Source organism: Armigeres subalbatus, chromosome 3 (assembly GCF_024139115.2).
Source record: "Armigeres subalbatus isolate Guangzhou_Male chromosome 3, GZ_Asu_2, whole genome shotgun sequence".
In the NCBI taxonomy this organism is placed as follows: domain Eukaryota; kingdom Metazoa; phylum Arthropoda; class Insecta; order Diptera; family Culicidae; genus Armigeres; species Armigeres subalbatus.
Window position 1 is genome coordinate 38,716,711 of NC_085141.1, and position 27,604 is coordinate 38,744,314.

At 40.8% G+C, this 27,604-nt stretch overlaps 2 protein-coding genes across 5 annotated transcripts in view; one reads left to right on the forward strand and one right to left on the reverse strand.

Moving 5' to 3' along the window:
* Window positions 1-2,119: 2,119 nt before the first annotated feature.
* Window positions 2,120-27,604, reverse strand: part of LOC134227196 (isocitrate dehydrogenase [NAD] subunit gamma, mitochondrial) — a 50,316-nt gene continuing 24,831 nt past the window's right edge. The window contains exon 5 of one of the 3 annotated variants that reach the window (XM_062708535.1): window positions 2,120-3,183. In XM_062708535.1, the coding sequence (XP_062564519.1) occupies window position 3,183 (1 nt within the window). In that variant the 3' untranslated portion in view covers window positions 2,120-3,182. Of the gene's footprint in view, window positions 3,184-4,068; window positions 4,689-4,711; window positions 5,013-27,604 lie in introns of those variants that run through there. The other 2 variants (XM_062708533.1, XM_062708534.1) reach the window with 2 other exon arrangements.
* LOC134227197 (uncharacterized) lies at window positions 5,021-27,487 on the forward strand. Of its 2 annotated transcripts, XM_062708536.1 has the most exons (8): window positions 5,021-5,538; window positions 5,602-5,862; window positions 5,951-6,061; window positions 12,596-12,625; window positions 17,485-17,514; window positions 25,737-25,799; window positions 26,595-26,675; window positions 26,741-27,487. In XM_062708536.1, exons 1-8 carry the CDS (start codon window positions 5,488-5,490, stop codon window positions 27,152-27,154), a joined length of 1,041 nt encoding a protein of 346 aa, XP_062564520.1. In that variant the 5' UTR covers window positions 5,021-5,487; the 3' UTR covers window positions 27,155-27,487. The 2 variants fall into 2 exon arrangements, with proteins under 2 accessions (XP_062564520.1, XP_062564521.1); XM_062708537.1 differs by lacking the exon at window positions 12,596-12,625.

Sequence of the window (27,604 nt, forward strand, 5' to 3'; positions counted from 1 at the left end):
GAAAAACATCAGTTGAATAAATGCATTTTCCACCACCCTTGGAATTCCGGAATATCTCCGCTATCTTCAGACCGATATGAAATTTCATCTGTGGTAAAACCTAGAAAACATTTAGCAGCCAATGGTTTCATTTTTATCAAAAGTGAATTATTTTACGAAAAGTTATGCTAATTTGAATTTCGACCATTTTCTTCCTATCTCAACCTTTATGTCCAACCCCTGTAAAATCTTGAAATCTAATTTTCTTAAGTTTTCGCCGATAGAATATTTTGATCGAATGATTTCCTGAAATGGGATGATTAGCACTATAACCCTGTGAAAACAGATCGGAGGTTCATCTTAGTTTCATAATATTGTCATTCCTGGTATGCGTGGGCATCAAGCAACTTTTATTTGTGATTTCTTTTTAGAAGTTTGCCTAGAATAAGCAATGCCTACCATCAGCCGAGTTTATCAGAACATATCCTCGATTTGCCTAATCCATGTGAAAATATACATTAATCAACCCTTTCTTTTTCTCAGTTCCAAAATAAACCAAATGTCCGTAATGCCAAATGACTCATCCTTTTGTCAAAATTATGCCAAATTTCCATTTTGTCAAATGACCGTTATAACAAATGGCGTTATACCAAATGACTTTTAGAAATCGGTCCAGGGGTTTAGAGTCCCATTGAATTGATCGTTTCCTAAACAATCCCCTCCCCTTATTTACATCCTCTTGATTTCCCAATGTCCCATTTACCTCCTCTATAAACATCCCTTAAAAATAGAGAATAAGTAATGTAGAAATGTACCAAATTTTGTTGAAATTGGTCCAGAGGTTCAAAATTTACACAAAATTGTTCATTTGCTAATACTCCGCACGCTCCCCGATTCCCGAGTGACTCCCACCTCCAATATAATCGACTCCTCAGTAGGGCGGTGTGCGAGAAGACGGTGTGCGGCGGCGAAGAATGAACAACTAGCTCGCCCATCACTACGGCGAACCCAGTATCCACAAGGTAGCTAAAGCCGGAAGGGTACGATGGGCAGGGTATGTTGCAAGAATGCCGGACAGGAACCCTGCAAAGATTCAGACCCGGCAGATACAAGACTTGGCGAGCATGAGGCGCATTCGAGGATGGAGAGATGCGGCATCGACCTGTGTATTGTGGCGTAAAAGTTATTGATTCAGTGTTATCTGTTTATATATAAGTCAAATAAATTAAATGAACAAATCACACCCGTTATTAAAAACAATCAAAAACAAACGATTGGAGCAAAAAAACGGTTTATTTTTCATTCTTGTGATTTTTCAACAGCGAGCCCGCATGATAACAATAAAAAAAACGATTCAAATTAAGTCGAAATTGTTCCTTGTCATCAATGTCGGAGCATGTTATTAATAATGTAACAATTATCTTACTATCTTAGGACTTCTGGATTTTTTGGGCAGCATTAGCCTCCCAATCACTTGCAATGTGTTGTAACTTAATGCTAATATCTCCTAGAAGTTCTGATAGCAGATTCATGCGGCATATCATACTGTTTTTTGCGGAATCTAAACCGATTGTAAGGGATGAAAATTTGGGCTAATTGGATTATGAATGGCATCTTGTGAGATTTCAAAAGTCACAGAATCAACAAAAGTTAGAAATTAGCCTCGCAATTCCCAACTGATTCAGGTAAAACCGAACCAATTGTGTAAGGATTTAAAGTGGATGACACATAGGTTATCCCATTGGGATATTTAATCGTATAGTATCCCGCGAATCAGTCTTTAAATACAATTTGGAATCGCCTTGAGCATTATTCAACCAACGGTGTTTGGCAATAAAGTCACCAATCAAATTTTCGATCTATTATGAGTAAAATTTTGAGCTTCCATAAAATTTCTTTACTGCCCAATGCATTTGAAAGGAGATAAGCAGCAACGCATTAAGGAGAATTTCCCAAACAGAAACACCCAAACGTTCCAAAAATTGGTTTCAAATAAGGAAAAATGGGTTTGTTTTTGGCAATGCCAAATTGTCAACCCCACCACAGACGTGATTGCAACAGCCTGAGACTGAGACTTGTGATGATTACCCAAAGGCTTTCTTTCAAACTCCCGATAAAGAAAATCGAACAAAACATGTGGTTGTCCTCTCTTTATGTAGTGTATTGAATACCTCTAGCGATTCAAAGTTTAAGTACGTATATGAAGCGTATTTTTACGATTAAATGAAATTCCAAAAATATACTTTTTCATCAATACCATTCCTCATTATGATTGCACTCTCCGGGGGGTCGGAAGAAAATCTTCCCAGAAATTCGTTATCTCCACAGTGGAACAAATTTGTTTCGCAAGATTACCTCAACCCGACGACACTTGGGGAGTATCATCATCCATCTTGTTGTCCTGACAATCCCCTTGACCGTCCTGCGTTGTCCCACGCTTGCTCGCGATGGCAGAGCGTATCCCCATTCCTCATCCGTTGCCGGTCGGTGGGTTGTGATTTTCCGATTTTCAGATTTGCCGGCGCGATGATTTATTTATGAAATTTTGCTTCGCTTTCTCTTTCCTTGTAGTGCTTTTCCATGCAGATTTTCCACCGGTCGTCGGAAAAAGATACCATATTTTATGCATTGTATTTTATTTTGTGCTTCGGAGGAGGCAGAAAACTTTGGTGGTTGAATGAATGTTCCATGAAAAATATTGACATATTTAAAAAAGGTTACATAATTGTTAATAAAGAAACAAAAATATTGAATTTGACTATTTATCGCTGTTAGGCGATAGTCAAAATTCAATATGTGATCAACTTCTCAATAATTGGATAGTTTTTTTTTTACATATTTTGAAGAAGGGCATTTGGGAATTTCATATCTTTCATTAGACATCTTTAACTGTTTTGTTGAAACACTAATTTCCTAATGAACAAATATGGAACTTTTTTAAGGAATATCCACATTTTTATGGAACATTTATGTTTTACTTCAAAGCTTTTACCAAACAAACTCTCAACACCAAAGTGAACGAAGCGCAAATAGTAAATACGGTAGTTGTTCTGTCGCGCGGTAGCTTGCTATAGGATGAGTGCAGATTTTTTTCTTCTTTTGATTTTTATGAGGTCTTAGCAACGCAATATAAATAAAACAGAAACAGACTCAAGTGCACTGAGCGCGGACAAGAACGGACCGTTCAAGTTCGCTTATCTCAATCTGAGATGCAATTTACATCCAAAGTAGTCATCGTAGGAAGTAGCGGAGATTGTTTTTTTTTCGGATTAAGAAACGAAAAATAGAAAAAGAAAATTGATAAGATTCTATAATAAACAGGTGAAGTGTAAACCTAGAGGACTTCTCAAAAAGAAAGACGTGATTAACATAGAAAACAGACATCCAGCTCAAACTTGTTAGAACAAATTTACTTACTTTACCTTTTACTTAAGTTTTTTTCTTGGTGGCAGCACTGATTAAGGACGAACTTTTCTGAAACCAATATTATTACACTTCGCGTTTTCAAGGGCACAACTTTCAATATTGAAGCAATGGGCAGCTATCATCTTTTCATTCTAGGCTTGCTGCGACGCAGCAAAGCTTAAATAAAAAGATGAAAGTAATGCGTTGCTGAAAATGCGAGGTGAAAATTATTTGGATTCTGGACAGTTTCACCTTGAAGTTGTTGTAGTTTAGAGGCCTGCATGGATAGGAGAAATGCGGATACGAATGCGCCGCCAATTTAACTGCCAAAAACGAGCAAGAGACATGTGAAGCAGCCAATTTGTTGGTTCAAAATCTGAAACGGTTGAAGTCGATAGGACGCCATTCGCGAAAAAAAACATCTTGGATGCATTTTACATGTGTCCCTGATGGTCCCTTCGATATCGACTCATGGAGGTTTGACAGTTTAAAGAAAATTGACTGCAGTGTTGTCAGAGATACATTTTCAATCCGCGTTTTGCAGTTATGGAACGGTATTCGCTAACTGAAACGAGAAGATGATGCAATTTGCCGCTTTCGAATAAAATCGGACACAGCTTGGATGTCTATTATCTGTGCTATCAACGAACAGGTTAAACAAAAAAATAAAACAAATACGACACATTTTCAACACTTACGTAATTATTGTTTATTATTTATTCGAAAGGAAAGTGAGAGCCGGTATGAATTTTGATATAGTTCTCCAAATGTTCGATGCATCGACGCTTACTTTGACCTCTTCGTCGTTAATAAAACGCAACACTTGCTTGTATTCTACACACGACTTGCTTTATGATTATTGTCTGAATAACATGGGGACGGAGGGGTAAAAAACGCAAACAAATGCAAATGTTTGGCAACGCTGACACGTTGATGATGTTAGTGGAATGATCCACATGGACATTTTCTATTGTACCCAGTATATGGCTCGGTGTTTTACGATGCAGCCAGAGTAGACGCGAAATGTGCAATTTAACAGTTCATTGACAATAATTGTTATTCTTTTACGTGAGTCGTGTCGCGTCTCATCGCACATCGCGTTTACTCTGGCAGGCAACTTAGATAGCGCGTGTGTTCGTGAGCAGCTTGCGGAAGAGGCTGAGGAAGGGTTGCCAGGTTAACACTAATAAATAAATATGTTTTTTTATCGAATGTAATACGGAAGGAACAAGCACGGTTAATTTGGGTTCCCGGTTTCGGTTTGTTTTTTCACCAATCGCTGTACGCTTCACCATGCTGGTTGCCTGTTGAAAATGAAAATATATCCAATTTCATTTGTTGGGATGTTGTTTCGGGGTTTAGAGATACAAATAATTTAATTTCCTCAACCAGGACCGTACCCATTACCAAGCGTGTTTCTACGTTGAGTATGATTATTATAAGGTATGATGAAAAGGACATTCTCCAAGTTTCTGTTAATTTTGCTCGCCTACTGCGTTCATGCCAAATGGGGTAAGTGCTGCCAGTAATGTGATAAATCTTATTTACAACCAAATACGGACTGGGTTCTGAAGGAATTCATACAAAAAAAAAATCCGTAATTGTTTTAGTAACCTCAAAGCGTAGACCTGCCGAATAAAAAATCCAAAAAAGAGCCGTTAGTAAGTTAGCGTTAGCTACCATGCAGTCTTATCAAAGCACCATAACTTTAGTGGACTAATTTTTACAATCGGTAATCGTTCCTAAAGCTGAATGAAAATCGCTGTCTATCTATATGTCGATCTGAAATAAAATATTTAAATAACTAGAAAACAGAACTCTAGGTACTACAGAATTCGAATAAAACTAATCCCTTTTCAATTATGACGAATGAAACCCCCACATAATAAACCATTTCAAAAATGTATTGAAATTACTTTGTTTAGCGCCCAACTGTTAACATCCAAACCACTCATTGTCAAATCGATTTTAAATTGCACCTTTATTTAATTCAGCAAATTACCACTCAAATGGCACGTGCTTTCCCCACAACAACTCAGTATTACTCTAACTATTGTGATGTGAAGTGGCAAGTGAAACATATTGTGGTTGCTCTAAAAGAAGATGAAAATTTCTATGTTGCTGCTTATGGCGGCAATCATTCTCATTGCAAATGTACGACCACATCAACTTGTAGGATGGTTTTGCAATGCCTACTAAACTTTTGCCGTTTCTCAGGAATGTTTTGGTCAGCGAACAACGCCGCGTTCGGCAAGCTCTGGCAAAGTCCCTACAACCCGGCGACAAACAACGCCAAGTCGTACAACCCAGAGACATACAACTCGCCCAGCCGGACAGGCCGCCAAACTTGTCAGTGCGAATCAGAACCGTCCGACAACACGGACAACACGACGAGCGACAACACGGGCCTCAGCACCGTCCGCCAATGTGAACAAACTATCGGGAGCGGGTGTGGGCGCAACGATCCGTACGACGCCGGTGAGTTTCGTGGGGGATTCGAAAATTAAATTGAGGATAATGATATTTTTGGAATCAAATGTGTGTTCAAATTGATAATACGAAACAGAGGCGTCAAACGACACGTAGCGGGGTAGGAGCTGGACATTCTGCCAATATGGTCAAACCTTCTGGAGCGGGTGCAACGTCTCAAGGGAAACAGACGACGAGGACTACGGCGGTGAGTGAATTGTGGCAAGACACAGTTATTGTAAGTTGTTCAATGTTCATATGTGCAGCTGAAACGGGACTTGCAAAATGAAAATAATATTGCGCATAAATCCCAAAAATTTATTCCCACCTTTGGGTTTCCGCGCCGAGCACTCAGCGCCAGGGATGCCAGATACAATTTTCATAAGTCTGTATCAATCTCAGCAAAATGTCTGTATTTGTCTATATGGAGAATATAAGGTACAAGAATTAGAAAATAATTCAAAAGCCATGCACATTTGACAACGTAGAATATCAAGTTTTCGATAATCCAAAAGTCGGTGTAAGACTTAGTCGAGTCAAGTACGAGATACCGAAGACTAGTAAGGTCTCTATTGAGGTCGAAATACGTATTCTTGAAGTTACTGTAAACTTACAATCAAGTGGTGGAATTAAATGGGAGAAATACTATATATCTCGTCTTATGAGCGAAATGGTATCGAATGCTTTGCATTCAACTGAGCAATTAGAAGTCGTGAAGTTAGTCCCGCGCTGGAGTAATTTGGAGGATCTGCGATATGTTTCGTTCTAAGTTGGTGTAAACTGGAAGGACAAGGAAAGGCGCTGACGAAGTCAACATGGCCAACCAGTTCAATGTTTAGGAAATTTGTGAAACGTGAGTTTAGTTATTGGGAGCAATGAACAAACAAATGCTGTAATACTGTTGTTAGTTTTAATTAACTGTTCAAACTACAATATTCTTTATCGTTGAATTGTTAATGTTCATTATTCTGAATGAAAGTGAATTATTTGCTGTGTTTTGTATTACATTCAGTAAACAATCATTGGGGCAACCTTATCCTGTTGATAAATAAATAAATAAATAAATGAGAAGTGGAGATATTCCACATAAATTTATAATATTTTTGCAATTAGCTTACTGAAAATCCGTTCAGAAGTCCGAAAAAGTTCAGTTTGGAGGAGAGGCACATTAGAAATAATTCCGTTTGGAAACTCAAAGTACGGAGCGAACGTCTCTTGGGTTCACAAACGGAGAACATTTGGTCTTTCGAACTTTTTGGGCTACCGAACGGGCTTTTTTTGGGCTTTCAAACCAATACATTTTGCGCTTCCGGAAATCTTTTTAGGCTTCAGAATCCAAAAAGGATATACATTTAGTATCCCTTGAGCAGAAGCAGAAAAAAATCCATTTAGAAGCCCAGGTGGCTCCACTTGAAATCTAAAAGTATTTCTTTCGAAAGTATAAAAGGACTTCGTTTGAAAGTGAAGTCAATTTAATCGTTCGGAAGCCCCATAAGGTTTTGTTCGAAATCCAGAGGCATTCTGTGTTGAAAGCCAAAAACAATTTCGTTCAGAAATACAATAGAATACTATGTTGTTCAGAAACCCAGGGTTTTGGGTTTATGAACCGAGATTTTTAAGTGTTCTGAACTGAGCTTTTTTTTGTTTTTCGGGAGGAACTCTTCTGGGTTTTCGAATCGATTCCTTTTGCATTTTCGAGCAAAATCCTTCTAGGGCTTCGGTAGGAAATTCCATAACCACGCAAACCAACGCTATCAATAGGTAGATGAAGGTTTCGGTTACCTGTTGATGGCGTTGGTTTGCCTTGAAATGCAATCAGATTCGTCAAATCCACGTTTGAATCTTTGTTTACAAAAGCAGATAAGTCGTTTTGAAAATTTTGTCTTGAAGTATTCTAATCAGAACTTCTTGTACAGAAGCAGAAAAAGATTCCTTTTAGAAGCCCAGAACGCTCCAATCGAAAGTCCAAAAGTATTCCTTTCGAAAGTCCAAAAAGATTCCGTTCGGAAGACCAAAAGTATTTTCAGAATTCTAGAATGATTTTGTTCAGAATGCCATCAGAATTCCCTTTGGAAGTCCAAAGGATTTCTTTTGGAAGTCAACCCAGGTAACCTTAAGCATTTAAAAAATACGTACGGGCGATTAAAGCGCCACCACAGAGCTAACATGCTTTATACTAGCTCTGTAATAGCCGAATATAGCCGAAAAGGTGAAATATAGTGCTAATGGTTACCTGGGCAGAGTGATTCCTTTTGAAAGCCCAAAAGAATTTCGCTCAGAAGCTCGAAGGGATTCCGTTAGTAATCCCAGAAGTATTACGTTCGGAAATCTACATAATTCTGTGCGAAAATCCATATGAACGGATATCTTTTGGGCAACCCAATGGAATTCTTTTGGGCTTTCGAACGGAATCATTTTAAGATTCCGAATAGATGTATTGTGTGCTCCTAATTGGAATCTCTTTAGGCTTCCGAAAGGAATAAAATTTTTTTTTCGTTTCGAATTATAGAAGGATTCAGTTTGGAACCCAAAATAAATCACGTTCAGAAGCATAAAAGACTCCGCTCGGAATTCCAAAATTATACCGTTCGGAAATCATTTAGAATTCCGTACGAAATCCCCTAACTATTTTGATTGAAAACCCAAAATAGATCAATAGGAAAGCCCATCATGATTTTTTTTGTAAGACCAAAGTTTTCGAAAACAAAAAAAAATCTGTAACTTCAATCAAAAGGCTGTATAATGTCTGTAATCTGTTTGATGTCTGTATGCAAGACCAAATCTCGCGTGATTTTTGAAAACGTCGTAAGTCCAAATGAGAGACTCTCTTTCATTATGCTCTCTTTTGCTAATATCTAGGCTAGTTTAAAATTTGTTGCAATATTTTCACCTTAGCACACTAGACAAAGCTATTTTCTTCAGATCGGTGCTGGAAAATCCAATGTAAATGTTAGTATGGCTTCGCATTAATCGAAAGAGAAAGTAAACAAAGAGAGCCTCTCTGTTGGACTTACGACGTTTTCAAAAATCACGCGAGAAATGTCTATATAAATACCAGGAGGGTGAAACGCCTGTCATCCGCGGTACAATGGCACTCTACCCAACATCGTTTTTGGTACTTCTGTTTTTGGTACCCATACCCGAATTCAGAAAACGCCAAGCTCGAAGCGACCCAAACGCGCTACCATTAAGGCAAAGCGTCGCCTGGGCGCGTGCCTAAGAAGGCGAAAGTCACTAGACAGGCACAAGTTGCTGAGCCACAAGCTGGCCCCAGCCAGCCATCGGTATCCGCCGAAGGGGATGCAAATCCTTGGCAGCTGGTCAGTAGGGTGCGGAAGTCAAACACCCCTCGACCTGCGAAGAAGGTGAGAAACAGAGGCGAGGCCTTGCTGGTGAAAACCGACAAGGACGAATACGCCGATGTCCTGAAATCGCTGCGAGCGGCCGATAGTCTATCGGCCCTGGGCCAGGATGTGCGCAGCGTCAGACGTACCAAGAACGGTGAAATGATCTTGATACTGAAGCGTGGCGCGCAATCCAGCGGGGTAGCTTACAAAAAGTTTGCCCAGGAGGTCTTGGGTGACGGCGCTCAGGTCAGGTCGTTGGGTGCGGAAGTGACCCTCCAGTGTAAGCAACTGGACGAGGTCACGACCACGGAAGACGTTGTCTCTGCCGTCAAAGAGCAGTGCTGCACAGAGGTTGAGCGGTCCTCTGTACTTCTGGAGGACCGATGTCGCCCTCCTGTCCGACCCGTACAACGTCCCTGCCGATGTGATCATAGTGATCACCTAGCAATTCGCGAGCAATTGGCGAGGATTATCGAAGTACTCTGAGGGTCGTTTCCCTGAGAGATGGAAAAGGCAGAAGTTGGTACTGCTGCCGAAGGCCGGGAAGCCTCCGGGCGACCCATCGGCGTACAGACCAATTTGCCTGATCGACACGACGGGTAAACTGCTCGAAAGGATTATCCTCAACAGGCTCACCCCGTACGCAGAGGGTACGGATGGCCTGTCGAGTAACCAGTTTGGTTTTCGGAAGGGTAAGTCCACGGTGGACGCTATCAACTCAGTGCTCAAGACTGCAGAGGTAGCGATCCAACGGAAAAGGCGAGGAATTCGATACTCGTTACACCGGCTTAGCCTGCCGGTGGGACTGTACCGGATCTTGGAAAGCTACTTCCAGAACCGTGTGCTGCTATACGAGACCGATGCCGGTCAGAAAAGTGTTCCTATTACCGCAGGAGTCCCGCAAGGGCCAATCCTGGGCCCGGTACTATGGAACCTGATGTATGACGGGGTTCTGAAGCTAAAGTTCCCTCCTGGTGTGAAGATCGTCGGCTTTGCGGACGATGTAACCCTAGAGGCACCTAGAGGTCTACGGGGAGTCAATCCCCGAAGTAGAACTAACCGCAGAACACGCGATCAGCACTGTGGCGGACTGGATGAGTGCGAGAGGCCTTGAGCTCGCTCAACATAAAACGGAGGTGGTTATCGTCAGTAACCGTAAGTCGGCACAACATGCAGTTGTTCACGTGGGAGACGTCGCGATCACTTCAAAGCGGAGTCTGAAGATTCTTGGGGTCATCATAGACGACAAGCTTACCTTCGGTAGCCATGTCGAATATGCATGCAAGAAGGCTTCGACTGCTGTGGCGGCATTATCGAGGATGATGTCCAACAGCTCCAAGGTGTGCGCCAGTAGACGTAGGCTGCCAGGATGCCAGAGCGAGAGTTAGGTCGAATGACTAGAGTAGTATGTGTCAGCGCGAACTGAATGAAAGAGGTGAGCAGACTCACATGGTATGATAAAGGTGGGCATACAAGTCAGACCCACATGGCATGAGAAGGGTGGGCACACAAGTCAGACCCACACGGCATGATAGAGGTGAGCACACAAGTCAGACTCATAGGAGCGTTAGCGTGAGTGCAAACATGGAGTGCATGAGCGTGAATCAAGTGTTTGGGTGAGCATACAAGTCAGACTCACACGGTATGAGAGAGGTGGGCACACAAGTCAGACCCACATGGCATGAGAAGGGTGGGCACACAAGTCAGACCCACATGGCATGATAGAGGTGCAACAGAGCATGTAGGGTGTGTTAGAGGGTGCGATAGAGTGAGCGTGCGTCGTGCGAGGGTGCGAACGATCGAGTCTGACACTCCAGCACACTTCCGTGTGGTAGTTTGGCAACTACAATGCACGTGTGCTGGGTTAGTGTGTAAATGCATTCTCCCTTGGAAAAAATACCCGAATTCAGTTGCTCATGTTGGGTGATGGTTTCGTACGCAGTTAGTGCTAATTATCGGCATTTAACTTCTCCTGGCGAAAACTTGCAATTAGTTGAGGTACCTCGAGTCTTTTGTGTTTGTATGGCTTTTTTAAGTCGAAAAATAGCCCGTCGATACTTCTGAAGCATTGTTATCATGAATTAAACGAAATTAGAACAAAAACATTGTACGCCATATTGAATGAATGGTGGGTAGGCGTATTAGCCTTCTCTTCAGTCCCCTAATAAATACAGACATGTCTGCATGTCTGGCATCCCTGCTCAGCGCCAGACTCGGCGACAAGGAGATGGTTGTCAAGTTGGTATCCCTGATTTTTGACTACTGGTCGATTGGTTGTGTGATTGCTCTGATGTCAAAAAATAGAGCTTTTGACTGAAAATGTTAATGTCAAATGCAAATTTTGGCAGTATTACAGATGTGTGAGTGAATAAAATGTGCAAATGCTCTATCGCGTAAGCAGTCGCTGAAGGCAAGTGTCAATGATTTCAGTGACGAAACGAAAATTTTCAATGCAAATAGCAATAACTTCATCTGCATCCAGGCAATCGCTGTCACAAACTGTCAGATACATCCAGCAGCTTTTTGTGTAATAGTATTTTGCATGACCTTGGTTTCACAAATACTGTTTACTTTTGCGAAACATTGTAAAATATCCGAGTAGCTTCATTTTGAACAGTTTGAATATGTTTCTCATTACCCGAACAGAAGCTATGAACTAAATAACAAACCATGATATGATATGGACTTTATTGTTATTCTTCTATTTTATATATATAAAACAAAGTTGCCATTTGTACGACCGCGCATCACTTAAGAATAGACAACTCAATTTTTGATAATTTATAATCGTTTTCTTCTTGAAAAACTTTTCTTGAAAAACTAAACCCAATCTCTTTGGTGAAATGGTTTTTCGTACATTTTGTATGGGAATTTCAAATTAGTATTATCTGTATATATAATAAACTGTAAAACAACGAGAGATAATTTTTAAAAACCTATTTGTTCTCTAGACGAATTGCGTACGCGAAAAATTGTGTCAAAAATTGATCAGTTTTTGGCGAGACAAAGTTCGCCGGGTCAGCTAGTAAGAGATAAAAGAACTACCAACAATATAGCAAGTTTGCACCGAAATATCTATAAAATATCAATATATGTTATTGATAAAAACAAACTAATAGCACGAGATATTGATCACATAAGCGTAAATGGAATATTGCCTGCAGCGACCAAACTATAGAATCGCGACGCGTCGCGGCGATGAAACCGCTTAAGTCTCGGAGAGCCATAATACTGCTGTAATATACAGTGGTATACAAATTTCTAATAATTATTTAATCCTTATCGACACGACCTTAAACTTTCCGCAACTACTATCAAAACTATTTTATATAAAATGTGCCCACAATAGAAACAAACAGAACAAAATTATTTATATTATTTCTATTTTTTCACAGCGTTCAGTGACAACAAGAACTACAACAAGAGTAAGTCCTTACATCTTATACTCAAAATTCACATATTGTTATAAACGCACTTATTAAAACTGTCCATTTGAGCAATACCGTTTTTCCACCAAGTTACGAACTACTTGACGCTGTTTTTTCGTCGCAAATCGTCAATCTAAACATTGTATTTACCCTTGAATTCTTATTTTGTCCCTATTTAGAGCCAGAAGAACTAATCTATAGTCTTTATAGATATCTGCCATTAGATATCGTATTGAACTTTCGGAAGTAAGAAGTGCTGCTAGTTTCACAGTGCTGAGTATTCGGATTTGTGCTGAATGCATAATAATCACGTTTCAAAAAAGTGGTGATTATCTGTTACCGGAAAAGTTGAGGGGGCAAAACACCTGACAGCTCTAAGACTGGGGCAAAAAAAAAAATCAGACTTATGTCGTCTAGAACGTGGCATTTGTATTCCACACCCGAAACTTAAGATTGTCATTAGTGTTATTGTTGTGAAAAAAGAAATTCCAGATTTCTGTACCCGCAACGCTGGGTAGAAACCTTTGCGGGGTGTGTTACGGTGTAAGATCTACCACGGACACATTGGCAGCTACAGGCAAATCCTGACCCAACGAATACCTTCCTCATTATCCAACTCCGTGGTACTTATGAGGGTGTCGCAAAGTCGGTGGCCTCTCGTTAAGTAAGTACCACATCAACACTTTCTTCCCCTCCCAAGTTACGGTGCGAATGGGCGTGGTCAAGAGTAGTAATCCTCTCCTGCTTTTGTTATTTTTGTCTGGAAGCAAGGACCACTCCCATTTTGGATTTCTGATAGCATTCTAAATAAGGATCTCAAAAGTAAAACATGAGTATCACTAATGTCCAATCTACGAATTACACCGTAACAATGCTAAATGCTAAAAAGAAATTCCAGATTTCTGTTTCAGAAGTTATAAGCACACTGACAAGAAGTTGGCAAATTAAACTGCATTTAATGTTACATGGGCTGCAAACTGCTGGGTTGACATCAAGGAAGGAGCGCCAAACATAAATAGCTCTGCTCCCCACAAGTTCCTATCTCCGCCAGCTAAGGGTTGTGTACTTAGCTGGTAGTGCAGCCTGGGCACTGTTGTCCTTCTGACATCAGCTAGAGTGAGAAGGTACGTCTCGAGCGTTTGTTCACCAGGAGGTGCGGCTCAAACAGCGTTTGCCTGGTACCCATTAATGCAATGCTGTATCGCGTCAGCTGTACCTAAGGTGGCAACCCTACCAATGCGATGTAGGTAACGCGACCCCGGTAAAGTCACTTACTGAAGCCTCTCAAATACCACGGAAAATGGAGATAGAAGAAAAAGATAACGTTAGTGTTGGCAACCGACCCGGCAACGAAATAAGGACTATGATTGGAAACTCGATACCTGGAATGTCAGGACCCTAAATGAACCTGAACGAGTGAGCCTTCTGGCTCGCGAACTGCAGAAGGTTGGAGTAAACGTGGCCGCTATTCAAGAAGTCCGATGGCCCAGATCAGAACGTGAATTCCGAGCCGTTGACCCCACGACCAACACTGCATTCAAATATAACATCTATCACAGCGCCGGCGGAAAAGCAGAGCAAGGATTTGGTTTCGTAGTAATGGGCAAGCAGATGAAGCGAGTGATGCGGTGGAAACCCATTAGCGAACTAATCTCTGTGTTGAGGATACGGGGCAAATTCTTCAATTACAGCCAACTCAACGTTTACGCACCGACAAACGATAAATCCGACGACACGAAGGACACGTTTTATGAATGTCTTGATAAAGCATGACGTGAAAATTTTTATCGGAGACGCTAACGCTTAGGTCGGTAGAAAGGACTTTTTCCATTCCATAATCGGTAGAGAGAGCCTTCACTCCGCTACCAATTACAACGGCCTACGGCTAGTGAATTTCGCTGCTGCCAGAGGGATGGCCAGGGGGCAGCAGGGACCTTCTCCAAGGGCTTGACGACCCCTCCCCAGCTGTCTGTGAGTCAGGGGTTCTGCCTAGGAGGTGGTGGGGTTAACAGGGGGCTCTGTTAATTCCCTCCCAAAAACCACATATCCGCAAGCAAACCCTATCAAGCGACCGTGTGCCGCTTAAAGCATACAAGCCCCTAACCCCGAATCCCAAGGTGCCAGGCGACCCGTTCCGAAGGGATGAATGACCTGGGGGTGAAACAATTAGCCAGGTAAGTGATGAACTTTGTCAAACTTAAAAATCACTCTAATAAAGTCCAAAAAAAAAATTAGCCAGGTCGTTCCCGGATCCTGTGGAGGATCCACAGAGTGAGGGCTGCTTCGGCGGCAAGCGGGTGGCAGTGGGTGGTACCCACACACCCCAAGTGGTGCAAGCGAATGGGAGTTACTCGTAATACCCCCACAGAGTGAGGGACCGAGTGTATGGGTGAGCACACAAGTAAGACTCGCATGGTACGCATGGTCGGTAGTGTTAGAATGACTGAAGTCTGGTGAGGCCTGGCAGGAGTGTCGGGGGGCAGACATCTGCGGCACCTCAGAAGTGGGGGACACGAAAGTCTCGCTGCGTCTGGCAGGAGTGTCGGGGGTTGATGCTTCTGCGGCACCTCAGAAATCGGAGACATGTAAGGTAAGTGGTGCCACTCCGTTGCAGGATGGGGAGACCACCACACTGGCTGAGGACTATCTGGCTTCGAAATGTCCATAGGTGGGTGCTACCTGCAAAGTACCCGTTCTCGGAACCTATTGGCCGTATCAAAGCCCGGGTAGGTGAGTGTTAGGCACGCGTGACGTGCTGGGTGTTCCACGCCCAAAAGATGCACAGAGTGGATAAAAATGGGAGATGGGGGTATTACAACCCCCACTGAGTGAGTGACTGAATGTCAAAGAGAGTGATGCACAAGTGGTGCAAGCGATTGGGACTGAATGTATGAGCGAGCACACAAGTCAGACTTGCATGGTACGTATGGTCAGAGTGGCTGCTTAGGCAGTAGTGTGATCCGGCTGTCAGGGACGGAAAGAGTGAAGTCTCTCTAGGACTGGCAGCAGTGTCGGGGGGCAGATACCTCTGCGGCACCTCAGAAGTAGGGGACACGAAAGTCTCGCTATGACTGGCAGGAGTGTCGGGGGGTTGATGCCTCTGCGGCACCTCAGAAATAGGAGACATGAAAGGGTCTGCCTCGTAGCTGAGGTAGGAGCGGCATAGGAGCCACCAACCTAGGGTCGCCTCCGGCTTGGTAGACAAGTAGTGCCATTCTGTTGCAGGACAGGGTGAGCACCATACTGAGTGAGGACTGTCTATGTTGTGAGATGGCGGCATGGGGTACCCCCTGCAGGGTACCTATCTGTCCTCTTGCAGTCATTGAAGCGGCATAGGCAGGTAAGTGCTGGGGCACATGTGGTGCCAGTATGTCTTGTGCAAATGTGTTGCATGGGGAGTGTCGAAGAGTTGAGGCGCATACGTGCACTTGTGTACGTCATGGAGGGGGCACAATGCCCAATAGTCATCCCCCGAAGTATTGCTTAATTGCGGGCCGGGGGAATGACTGGAGAGGAAGGAGTTGGTTTTGGTGGGTCGGGAGTGGTGATCCCATCCCCACACTACCTGGGTTCGCCTCCCCAGGTATCTGTTTGTAGATTTCCATTACCTTCGTTAAATAAAAAAGAAAAGAGGGATGGCCATCAGTAGCACCTACTTTGCACGAATGAACCTTCGAAACCACACATGGAGACACTCAAATGATGAGACTTGCAACCATTTCTCGGATGTTATCGATGTGCAGCTGCAAATAGGGCTTATTAAGGACTTCATAACCAGCAAGTCAAAATTCGCGCTGTATACTACTCTGATTCTTCCGTTGGCTTTATAGGGCCATGAAACATGGGCGTTAAATGAGGCAGACCGGAGAGCTTTTGGAGTATTTTAGCATAAGATGCTGCGGAAAATACTCGGCGATAAACATGATAACGGTATCTGGCGGCGTCGCACGAATCACGAGTTGTACCAAGTGTATAATGGGCTGGATATTGTTAAGCTTATACAACACGGCAGACTACGATGGGCTGGAAACGTTGTTCGTATGTCGGAAGAACGTCAAGCGAAGATAATATTTAGTAGAGAACCCGAAAGAGGCCGCAGGCTTCGTGGAAGACCACGTACACGATGGCTTTTTACAGCTGAAGAGGACCTGAGGCCGCTCAATGTTCAGGGCGACTGGAAGCGATTGACCCAGGATCGAGTCCAGTGGAGAAGGTTCGGCGAAGGTTCATCGAAGAGCTGTAGCCCAACAAGTATCAAGTAAGATATTGTTTCAAAAAGAATTTTCTTCAAAGTGCAAACTACAACCGCCTGATGACTGCAGTTCATTCACAACAATGGTATTAAAGATCCCATCAGCGTTAATAAACGTTTTAAATGTTTCAAAAGTTACACACTCGAATCCAAACGATAATAATTATAATAATTAATAATTATAATTATAATTATAATAAGAATTATTCTTTATGTCAAAATACTTATACTGTTATACTGAATATGTCTACATTATTTCAGGTTAATCCAAGATACTAAAGTTTTGTCATTTACCGCTTTAAAATAATTACTACAAAAACCAATGAAAGTATTTTAGCTCCATAACGCCTAACATATCCACCAAATAAACAAATGAATGTAACAATTAATTAATTTCCATGAAGGATCAAATTCAGGGGTATATTAATCATGCCTGATATTTTTAAAAATTAAAATTTCATGTTTGTACCATAACGTTTCAAAAATTAATACTACACTACAACTACTTCTTCTTTATAAAAGTGTTATCTTCCACCATTTCTTCTTTATAAAAATTGTGTAAATTATAATACTGACAATATTGTTCTATAATATTTGATTACAGCGCTCAGTGACGTCTAGAACTACAACAAAAGTAAGTATTGTGTCGCCAGCACTAAATTGTATTCCGACTTCCGACTTGTTACTTCCGAACATACTTCCGACATCATGAACGTCGAAACAAAATTTAGGTTTGACACCAACACATTGTCGGAAAAGCGTTCGGAAGTGTGGAAATCGACTAAAAATTCACATTTTCTTCTCAAAGCACTCATGAAAACTGCTCATACTAATAACGTTTTGTGTTGTTTCATCGCATATCATTAACAATCTTTAGCCGCAAATTGTTCTTAAATGAAAAACCAATAGAATTCATTTTAAGGAATTCGATAAATAATGTGGTATTTTAAAGTAGAATTCCTGATGAAATTCCTTCAGCAGGATATTGATTTTGGGATTTAAGAAACAGCTAGATTTTTCCCAGCTTTCGAGACGGGGTCACCGACATTTGTTGCAATGTCTCAATATTAGAAATTCTATGAAGTTCATTGGTACTATAGCAAGGAGGCAACTTCAGAATCATTTAAAAAAAATTATTTTGAATCCTCTGAAGTGCCTTCTTTCTGGTATTGCAGCAACTAGACCATATTGGCAAAGCATACAACATGGCTGGTCTAAAAATTTTGTTTGTAAATCATAGGTTTGTTCTTAAGACAAAGTTTCGATTTTCTGTTTATAAGTGGATATATACACTTAATATATTTGTTACATTTGACTTGAAGGCCTTCAATGTGATTTTTAAAGTTAATTTTTGGTATAGCAGAATTCCTAAATAGTTGGCTTCGCTAGACCAATTAATTGGAATCCCATTCATAGTGTCAATATGTCTGCTAGAGGATTTCAAATAAGAAGTTCTCGGCTTATGTGGGATAATAAAAACTGAGTTTTGGAAGCGTTCGGGGAAGTTTTCCATTTTTGCAAGTAAGTGGAGGATTCCAATTAATTAGTCTAGCAAAGCCAACTATTTAGGAATTCTGCTATACCAAAAATTAACTTTTTAAAATCACATTGAAGGCCTTCAAGTCAAATGTAACAAATATATTAAGTGTTTATATCCAAACTATTTTGCTATCTACTACAAATGACACGAAGGCTTCGCCCTTTGGCTGAAAGTCCCATGTCATCTGCAAACAAATATTTTTGACACCTTGGTGGTAAATCAGGTAAGTCTGAAGTAAAAATGTTATACAATATGGGCCCCAGTATGCTGCCTTGTAATCTATCAGATTTCGAATTCTGATAGTTTACCTGCAGTGAGCGATCTGATAAATAATTTTGGATCAGTTTAATAATGTATAGAGGAAAATTAAAATTCATCAATTTTACAATCAAACCTTCATGTCAAACACTGCTTTATCTATATCAAGAAGAGAAACTTCAGTCGAATATCCTTCGTTGAGTCGAATTAGATTCGTATAGCTCTTAATAACTGATGAATGGTTGAATGCCCATGGCGAAAATTAAAAACCAAAAATAGAATTGTCGTTAATATAAACCATCATTCTATTTAAAAAATAATCTTTTCAAACAGATTTCTTATTGAAGAAAGCAAACTGATTGGGCGATAACTAGAAGCCTCAGCTGGGTTTTTGTCCGGCTTCAACATTGGAACAACTTCGGCGTTTTTCCATTTATCTGGGAGGTATGCCAATTGAAAACATTTCCTAGTAATAGACCTCACTACATCTAAATTAGTTCCAACCAAGGGTCAAAAACATTCTCTTGATTGAGAAGGTCTTCGAAGCTCCGCGTATCCTGGTCCTCAAGGGGTCCTCAACGTCACAGGAAAGTGATCAGATTCAAAGTCAGCATGAGTTACCAATTGGCCTCACAGCTGACTTGAAACTGTTGAATTTAAATCAATTGTCGAAGGATTTCGACTGGATGAAAAATAAGTTGGTCCATTGAGATATTGAATAGTAGAACTTGAATAGTAGAACCCGCAGAACAATCTTCGAATAAAATTTTACCATTGGAATTGCTTTGAGCATTATTCCACGAACGATGTTTGGCACTGAAGTCACAAATTTTGAAAAATTTGGATTTGTTGCGAGTTAGAATTTGAAGATCAGCTCTCAACGAATTCCTTTGCTGCCCATTAAGGTCACTCCTTACGGAATCCAAGTTTCAAAGTGCTCGCGTTTTCGGGGGCACACTACTCGATACGGGAGCAACGCACAACTGTCATTTTTAGTTTTTCTCGCATGCTGCGACGCAGCAAAGCTAAATCAACAAAAAATGACAGCTGTGCGCCGTCTCCCTCTGCATCGAGTGGTGTGCCCCCGAAAACGCGAGCACTTTGAAACTTGGATTCCGTGAGGAGTGTCTTTAACCCTTTTGTTACCGACAGGGTACCCGGGTACCTTTTTCGTTTTCAAGTGAATTTTTTTTAGGGTTCTAAACATCGCAGGAAATTGAAACTCCGTGACATCTTCAAACTCGGCAAAATTAAGGTTTGGGTGGTACGAAAATGAAAATCCAGTAAGGGGGGGGGCTTGGGGAGGGGCTTCTGAATATTTTTATCCCGTAACGTACCAACAGGGTACCCGGGTACCCACGTTTTGGTATGACCATAACTTCGTCAGTTTTCAACAGATTTGGACGATTCCGTTTGCTATGGATTAAGAAATTCATCCTCTATCCGATCCATATCACATAGGACCGATCCGGATTACCTGGTTACCGGAGTACCGGATTTGCCAGCCCATGTCTCAAAAATAGAGAAGTTGATCTTATAGAATCCAAATGATGATTTCTTGTATCCTGAGTTACCAGTTTCGCAGAAAATTCGAGGATTATGACTTCCCAACGTATTAGGACCACGTGATCATAGGGACTCGGAACGGACATCCCGGAATAGGATTCCGTGGGCCCTATAGTAGCCGCAAATTCATTCCTGGCAATATGGGTATCAAAATTCTTGAAATTGTTTCGGAAACATGTTATTCATATAGTTGAAACCATAGGATCGATATGAACCGGAACGGTAATTCAGGAACAGGTTCCCGGAGGGCCCGTAGTGGCCAAAAACTCATTTAGAATAAACCCTAGCAATATGGGTATCAAAATTCTTGGAATAGTTCCGGAAACATAATTTCGATGTAGTTGAGACCATAGGATGGATATGAACCGGAACGGTCATTTTGGAACTGGTTCCCGGAGGATCCGTAGGGGCCAAAAACTCATTTAGAATAAACCCTAGCTATATGGGCATCAAAATTCTTGGAATTGTTCCGGAAACATATTTTCCATATAGTTGAGACCATAGGATGGATATGAACCGGAACGGTTGTTCTGGAACAGGTTACTGGAGGGCCCGTAGTGGCCAAAAACTGATTTAGAATATACCCTAGCTATATGGGCATCACAATTTTTGGAATTGTTCCGGAAACATGTTTTTCATGTACTTGAGACCATAAATTGGATATGACCCGGAACCGTCATTCTGGAACACGTTCCCGGAGGGCCTAAAGTGACCATTTATTCATTTGGTAGAAACCCTGGCAATATAGGTATCAATATTATTGGAATTGTTTCGGAAACATGTTTTACATGTAGTTGAGACCATAGGATGGATATGAACCGGAACGGTCATTCTGAAACAGGTTCCCGGAGGGCCTACAGTGATCATAAATTCATTTGGTAAAATCCCTGGCAATATGGGTATCAACATTCTTGGAATTGTTCCGGAAACATGTTTTTCGTGTAGTTGAGACCATAGGATGGATATCAACAGGAACGGTCATTCTGGAACAAGTTCCTGGAAGGCCTGTAGGGGCCAAAAACTTATTTAGAATAAACCCTGGCAATATGGGTATCAAAATTCTTGGAATTGTTCTGGAAACATGTTATTCATGTAGTTGAGATCATAGGATAGATATCAACCGGATCGGTCATTCTGGAACAGGTTCCCGGAGGGCTCGTAGGGGCCAAAAACTCATTTAAAATAAACCCTGGCAATATGGGTATCAAAACTCTTTGAATTGTTTCGGAAATATGTTATCCATAAAGTTGAAACCATAGGATGGATATCAACCAGAACAGCATCCTAGAACAAGTTCCCGAAAGGCCTTTAGTGGCCACAAAATTATTTAGAAGACATCCTGGCATCAAAATTTTTGGAATATTTTCGTAAACATGTTTTTTCCAAGAAGATGGGACTGATGTTGGGTCATTAGGCTGAATGGCTGTTAGGTCGAATGAGAAGTAAGGAGTGAATAGTGAGAAGTGGAAAATAAAAAGCGAAAAGTGAAATGAGAGAAATGAGAAGAGAAAAGAGGGAAGTGAAAAGTTACACAGTGTTGACCCGATTTTGTCACTCCCCGATTTTATCTACCTCCGACTTTATCACATTTTCGACCCGATTTCACCACGTCCCGCTTTTGTCACGTTTTTGACCCCTTTTGTCACCACAAAATTTTTTGAAAATTTTAGTCGTTCTTTTTATTTTTGTAAATTATTCAGCAAACACCAATGATACTTACAGCGCCTGTGGTTCATTATAAATCATTTCTGAGTAGTCGTTTTGACAAGAAATAACGGAAAAAGAAGATAGCAAGTGTTTCTTCTAAATGAGGGTCCCCTCGGAAACCTGGGGTGGCATTGTGCATCTCGATTCGAACGTAATTCTATCGAGTCGAACATGTTTGGCATTACGGGTTTCGATTCGATCTCGAAAACGACTCATCGTTCGAGTATGCTCGAGGAGGTACAAGAATAACGAGATGTTTTGGCATTATGGATGCTCGATAGCACACTGAAAAACGACTCAAGTCGAATGAAAAACACTCGTCACCTTTTTAGCTTTCGAATGTTGTTCGAGAGTCATTTCTTGCTGAAAGTTTTCAATTATAATTTGTTATTATTTCTCTACGAGAAGAGAATAAATGTTTTATTATTGTTTCTTGAGGAAAACAATGTCATAAGTATACCTACTTTTACAGTTCCCTGACAATATGCAATTTCTAATTATCCCGAAATCCGCGTAAAAACGACTTCAACTAAATCGGTTTTTCGAAGTTTTCACGTATTTCTTGACGAGTTCGATAAACCGCGTGAAAAATCCATGAGGAAAATCTGCGTAAAAACGTGTTTATTCCACAATCTACGTAAAAATAAATGAGTTAAATAAAAAACGCGCATGAGATGACTTAAGTGCATTTAACTAAAACACATAGAAACATCAAAGTAATTTATTGTCGAATCCTTCTTTAGCTTTAAATTATTTAGCTCAAAATTGGATCTGTGGCATAAATTCGAATAAACATAAAACTTATAATTTGTGTCGTAACAATATCTCAATTTACAAAACATGTCGTATCGGCATAATTTTTTAATCAGTTGCAACTGCTCAATAAATAATATTGCTTTTTAAAGTCATCGAGCACAATTTGCTTGTTTATAAATTAACTGTCAATTCATGCCATGAAGGATGCCTATCCAACAGGCAACATACTACACGCAGATGAAATTACTCTTATTCTCTCTGTTTACTCACATTCGCCATGCGCTGAAGGTTGTCTCTCCAGCGGGCGGCTTACTAAACACGGAGACAGCTATCTCTTATTCTCTTTGTTTACATTCCGTTTGACAGAACATACTCGATTGAGCTAGTACAGCACCATTCGAAATCTTGTACTGCGACTGAATGAAGTCGAACGAAATACATAATGCCGCAATTTTTTCGAATCGAATGCAAAAACGTACGAATCGAGTGATTCGATTCGAGATGCGCAATGCCATGCCACCCCTGTTTGAGAATGACCGGTCCATTTTCAAACCATCTTATGGCATAATAACCCAAAAGATCATGCTTCCGAGACAATTTCATGAATTTTGATACCCACATTGCCAGGGTTTCTTCAGAATAAGTTTGTGGCCACTTTAGGCCCGACGGGAACCTGTTTCCGGAATAACCGTTCCGGGATTAATTCATAAGATGGTCCTGTAACGTAGTTTAGTTATATTCTTTAAATTTCCAACGAAGTTTATTAGTCATGACGCAAGAAATCTTCATTTGGTTGAATATATATCTTCAATTTACACATACTTTGGGACTTGGTCCAGTTAATACGGATTTCCGGTTACCAGGTAATCTGTAATATGTATCGAATAGTGGGTCCTGCATCCGTAGCAACCAAAATCGTCAAAATCGGTAAAAAACTGACAATGTTATGATCATTTTAAGTCCGTCGGTACCCGGGTACCCAGTCAGTAACGTAAGGGTGTTTTTTTTTGTCGGTAACAAAAGGGTTAATTGTCCAAAATTTGTTTCAACAGAAACTCCCAAGTTTTCGAAAACTTTGTTTTCAAACGAAGAATATAATTTATGCTTGATACGTCTATTAATGACAATGGCGACCCCACTACAGGCGCTGTCAAGATAATCCTTTCGGTAAATAAAATAATTTGTATCTCTTTTGATGAAAAGTCCAGGTTTCTTCTTCTTCTTCTTCTTATTTCTGTTTTGGGTGGTGCTTTCTTTTGTGCACACACCCACCTAATTGGACCGGCATCGCAGGCCATATGTCCACCTATCTCTACTTTATACTCCGGTGGAGTCCTCCAATCATTGTATGAGCTCTTCTTTATCGACATGACAACATGTTACTTAAATGTGTCTTACAGTGGTAAGTATTTGTTTGATTTTACGTCCGAAGACTTTTTCTATTCGTTTATAGTCATATAGACTTTAATCCCTTTATATTAAAGGGTGTGGAGGGGGTGGGAATCGAACCCATGACCATCTGATTTAGAGTCAGACGTGTAGACAACTACTCTACGGACCCCCCAAGTCCAGGTTTTAAACATGTTTCAGTTATAATGGCAATGTGCACATTATAAACTCAAGCTCTATCTGGTAAAAGGGCGAATGTCGCAAGAGAGGATTCTCTTCGTCGACTTCCTTTCTTTTAAATAAAAGTGACAAGCAGAGAATTTTATCGCGGTTTATCACCTCAGAATGCAAGTTTTCATTGTTTTCTTTCGTTCTGAGGGGAAAAACCGCAACGAAATCATCTGCTTGTCACTTTAATTTAAAAGAGGGAAAGTCGGCGAAGAGAATTCTCTCTTGCGACATTCGCCCTTATTCCAGATAGAGCTTGAACTGATAGGAAGTTGAACAATTCATCTTCCTTACCCTTTAAAGAGCGGGCATTCCAATTTAAAATTTTCGAAGAATTATTTGGATCCATTAAAAAGAAGTCCAATAACATTTTATGAGTAAATTTGATACCAACCTGAACAGCTTCAGTTTTGGTATTTACTCTTAACATTGCGTCAATTATGTGATGTAATTGTTCATTTAGAAAATCAAAGTCGGAAGCATAAATCGTCATGAATCAAATCGAACTGATTGCTCGATATCGATATGCTCATAGGAGAAGAATTATTTTGAATGTTAGAGTTAGAAGGAATATCTCCAGTCTCCAGCTTCCTTCTATTTTTTTCCGCGCTTTGGCAGGAGAACGGTCTTGAAACCTTGTTTCTTAGAAGAAAGTGGAGAATTCAGAGACTCACCCTTTCTCTTGTTTTTATTAATGCTCATTGCTGAGCGTGGAGACGTGACCTTCCAAGAGTTTTTTTTTCCAGAACGGTGTCCTTGCAGGATGAAATTAAATAGCATCACCAAGCCTCCATTTTGTTTTCGCGCTGCCGTCAGGGCCAATTGGTCCAAACAACTTTTAAACTGACTGCGTAATGTATTCTAAGGTGGGATTCCGGTAAATAATTAAATCAAGGATATTTGAGTTAATGTGTTATCGGATTAACGACTGTCGTATGAGCGGGAGTATAATAAACTTCAGACAATAACTTCAGGCCCTCGTTAGCCGTGCGGTAAGACGCGCGACTACAAAGCAAGACCATGCTGAGGGTGGCTGGGTTCGATTCCCTGAGCCGGTCTAGGCAATTTTCGGATTGGAAATTGTCTCAACTTCCCTGGGCATAAAAGTATCATCGTGTTAGCCTCATGATATACAAATGCGAAAATGGTAACTTGGCTTAGAAACCTCGCAATTAATAACTGTGGAAGTGCTTAATGAACACTAAGCTGCGAGGCGGCTCTGTCCCAGTGTAGGAATGTAATGCTAATAATAATAAGAAGAAGAAGAACAACAACAATAACATCACAGAAAACAGACGCTGTACCTTCGCTCGGAGCGATGTGTAAAGTGAAAATTGGCATCAAATCTTAACAACACTAATGATCTTTGAATGGAGATAATCACTTTAAATCGATTTTCTTTCAATCAACAGGTAGCACGACAACCAGTGGCAGTGGCAGTTTCAGTGCCAGTGGGCCGGCCGACTGATAAACAAGTACGTATGATAATTTTGCAAAAAAGCTGAATGACCCAATACACTCGTTTTTTACACGGATTTTACTCGAATTAACACGGATTTTTTTACATTATGCATTATAAAATGTAATGAGAAAAGCATAGAAAAGAGGACGAAATAGCACTTTTGGGAGATAGATCCTACTATCGCCATCAATACACATTTGTTAGCTTGGCTTAGCTTAGAGAAGGTGGGAGTGTGTTGCACTAGTACTCGAATGTAGATCAATAAATTGCCCTCAAATACATTTAATCTATTCTACAAGCATTCAGTGGTTGAAACAGTGACCCATTCTCACCCCCATTTGACCCATTGTCACCCCCGACGATGGTAAATTATTGTTGCTACTAGAAATCGATGAATACATTTGCATCCCACAGTACCACGTAAACAAGATTGCGTAGTATCAAGTACGATACACTGAAGACGGCCTCACAGTTGAGGTCGAAATGCGTATCTGTAAAGATTACAAAACGTGCTGGAATAGTACAAAACTTGTCTTATGACAGGGGATATTTGGTTGTCAAACTTCCATAGTGAAAAGTAGGAATCCCCACTATTTTGTCATTTTTGTCCTTCTGGAGACAATCTGGATAAAGATTTAAAAAAAATATAAACATCATAATAAAGCATGGCCTGGATTTAAGGTCATATATCGAGAATTTTCGACATGGCTTTGCATTAGATAATAACTTGAGGAAAGGCTCAATCATCCGTAAACAATTGGAACCAATTAAAATACAGCAATAGCCTTGTTCTTACTTCATTTGACAGACACCAACAAAGAAGCCCACGGAAACAAGCACATATTTGACCAAGGTCCCACAAACAGCGTGGAAGCCTTATTCACTCACGGTAAGACATTGAACGCTAACTTGAATTCACCATAGGTTACAAGGACTAAATTGCTGTATGGGTAGACTGGAGCCGTGGGCTACAGTTTACCATTTGCTTACAGCAGCTACAGCATCTACAGTAGCTACAGCAATTCGACGGATACGGGTAACGCCACCACTTATGCGCCATCGTGGCCGATGGACATCGCATCGTCGACGGTAAGCAGTGTCAACAGTGACGGAGCATTGTACGAATATTCTGAAGAGCACGACTGGGAAGAATATGGAACGAGTGAACCAAATTTAGGTAACTACCTCGACACTGCGGAAGAGGTCGGACAGGACACAACGACTCCGGTTGTGACAAAGGACACCGACCAAACGGGTCCTACTCGGAAGAAGCTCAAACGACGCATCAGGATTGATCCCATAACGGGGAAACGGCAAGTAATGAAGCGCAGGAAAGTTGTGAAACAGATTGTTGAAAACAAACAGTAATGATAAACCACATGCACCAAGTTGTAATGAAGTGTTTTTTTGTAGCATTGAAAGAATTCCTTCGTACAGAACAGTCGGATAACAAACAATGAGGGGTGGCTTTGCGCATAACGACTCAAGCTATCGAAAGAAGATGCGCAATGAGGCCCCAGATTTCCACCTAAATACTCGAATAATGGTACATATACTGCTGTTCTACGGAGACTTATACTATAAAAAAAAACAATCAAGAAAATCACATATGAAACTAAAGTATAATTTGCGTTCCTGACCTATTGGAATGGGAGAGCTCCGTTCGCATGAAATCGTTCATATTTTTACGTATGATTTTTTTTCTTCTATTTCTTCAATACATCCTGAAGCCCGAACTTTCGCCTCAAATGCAATTATCTGCTTTCAACCTTCAATATTTTTCATTTCGATTTGTTGTCTCAGTCGATACTTGTCATT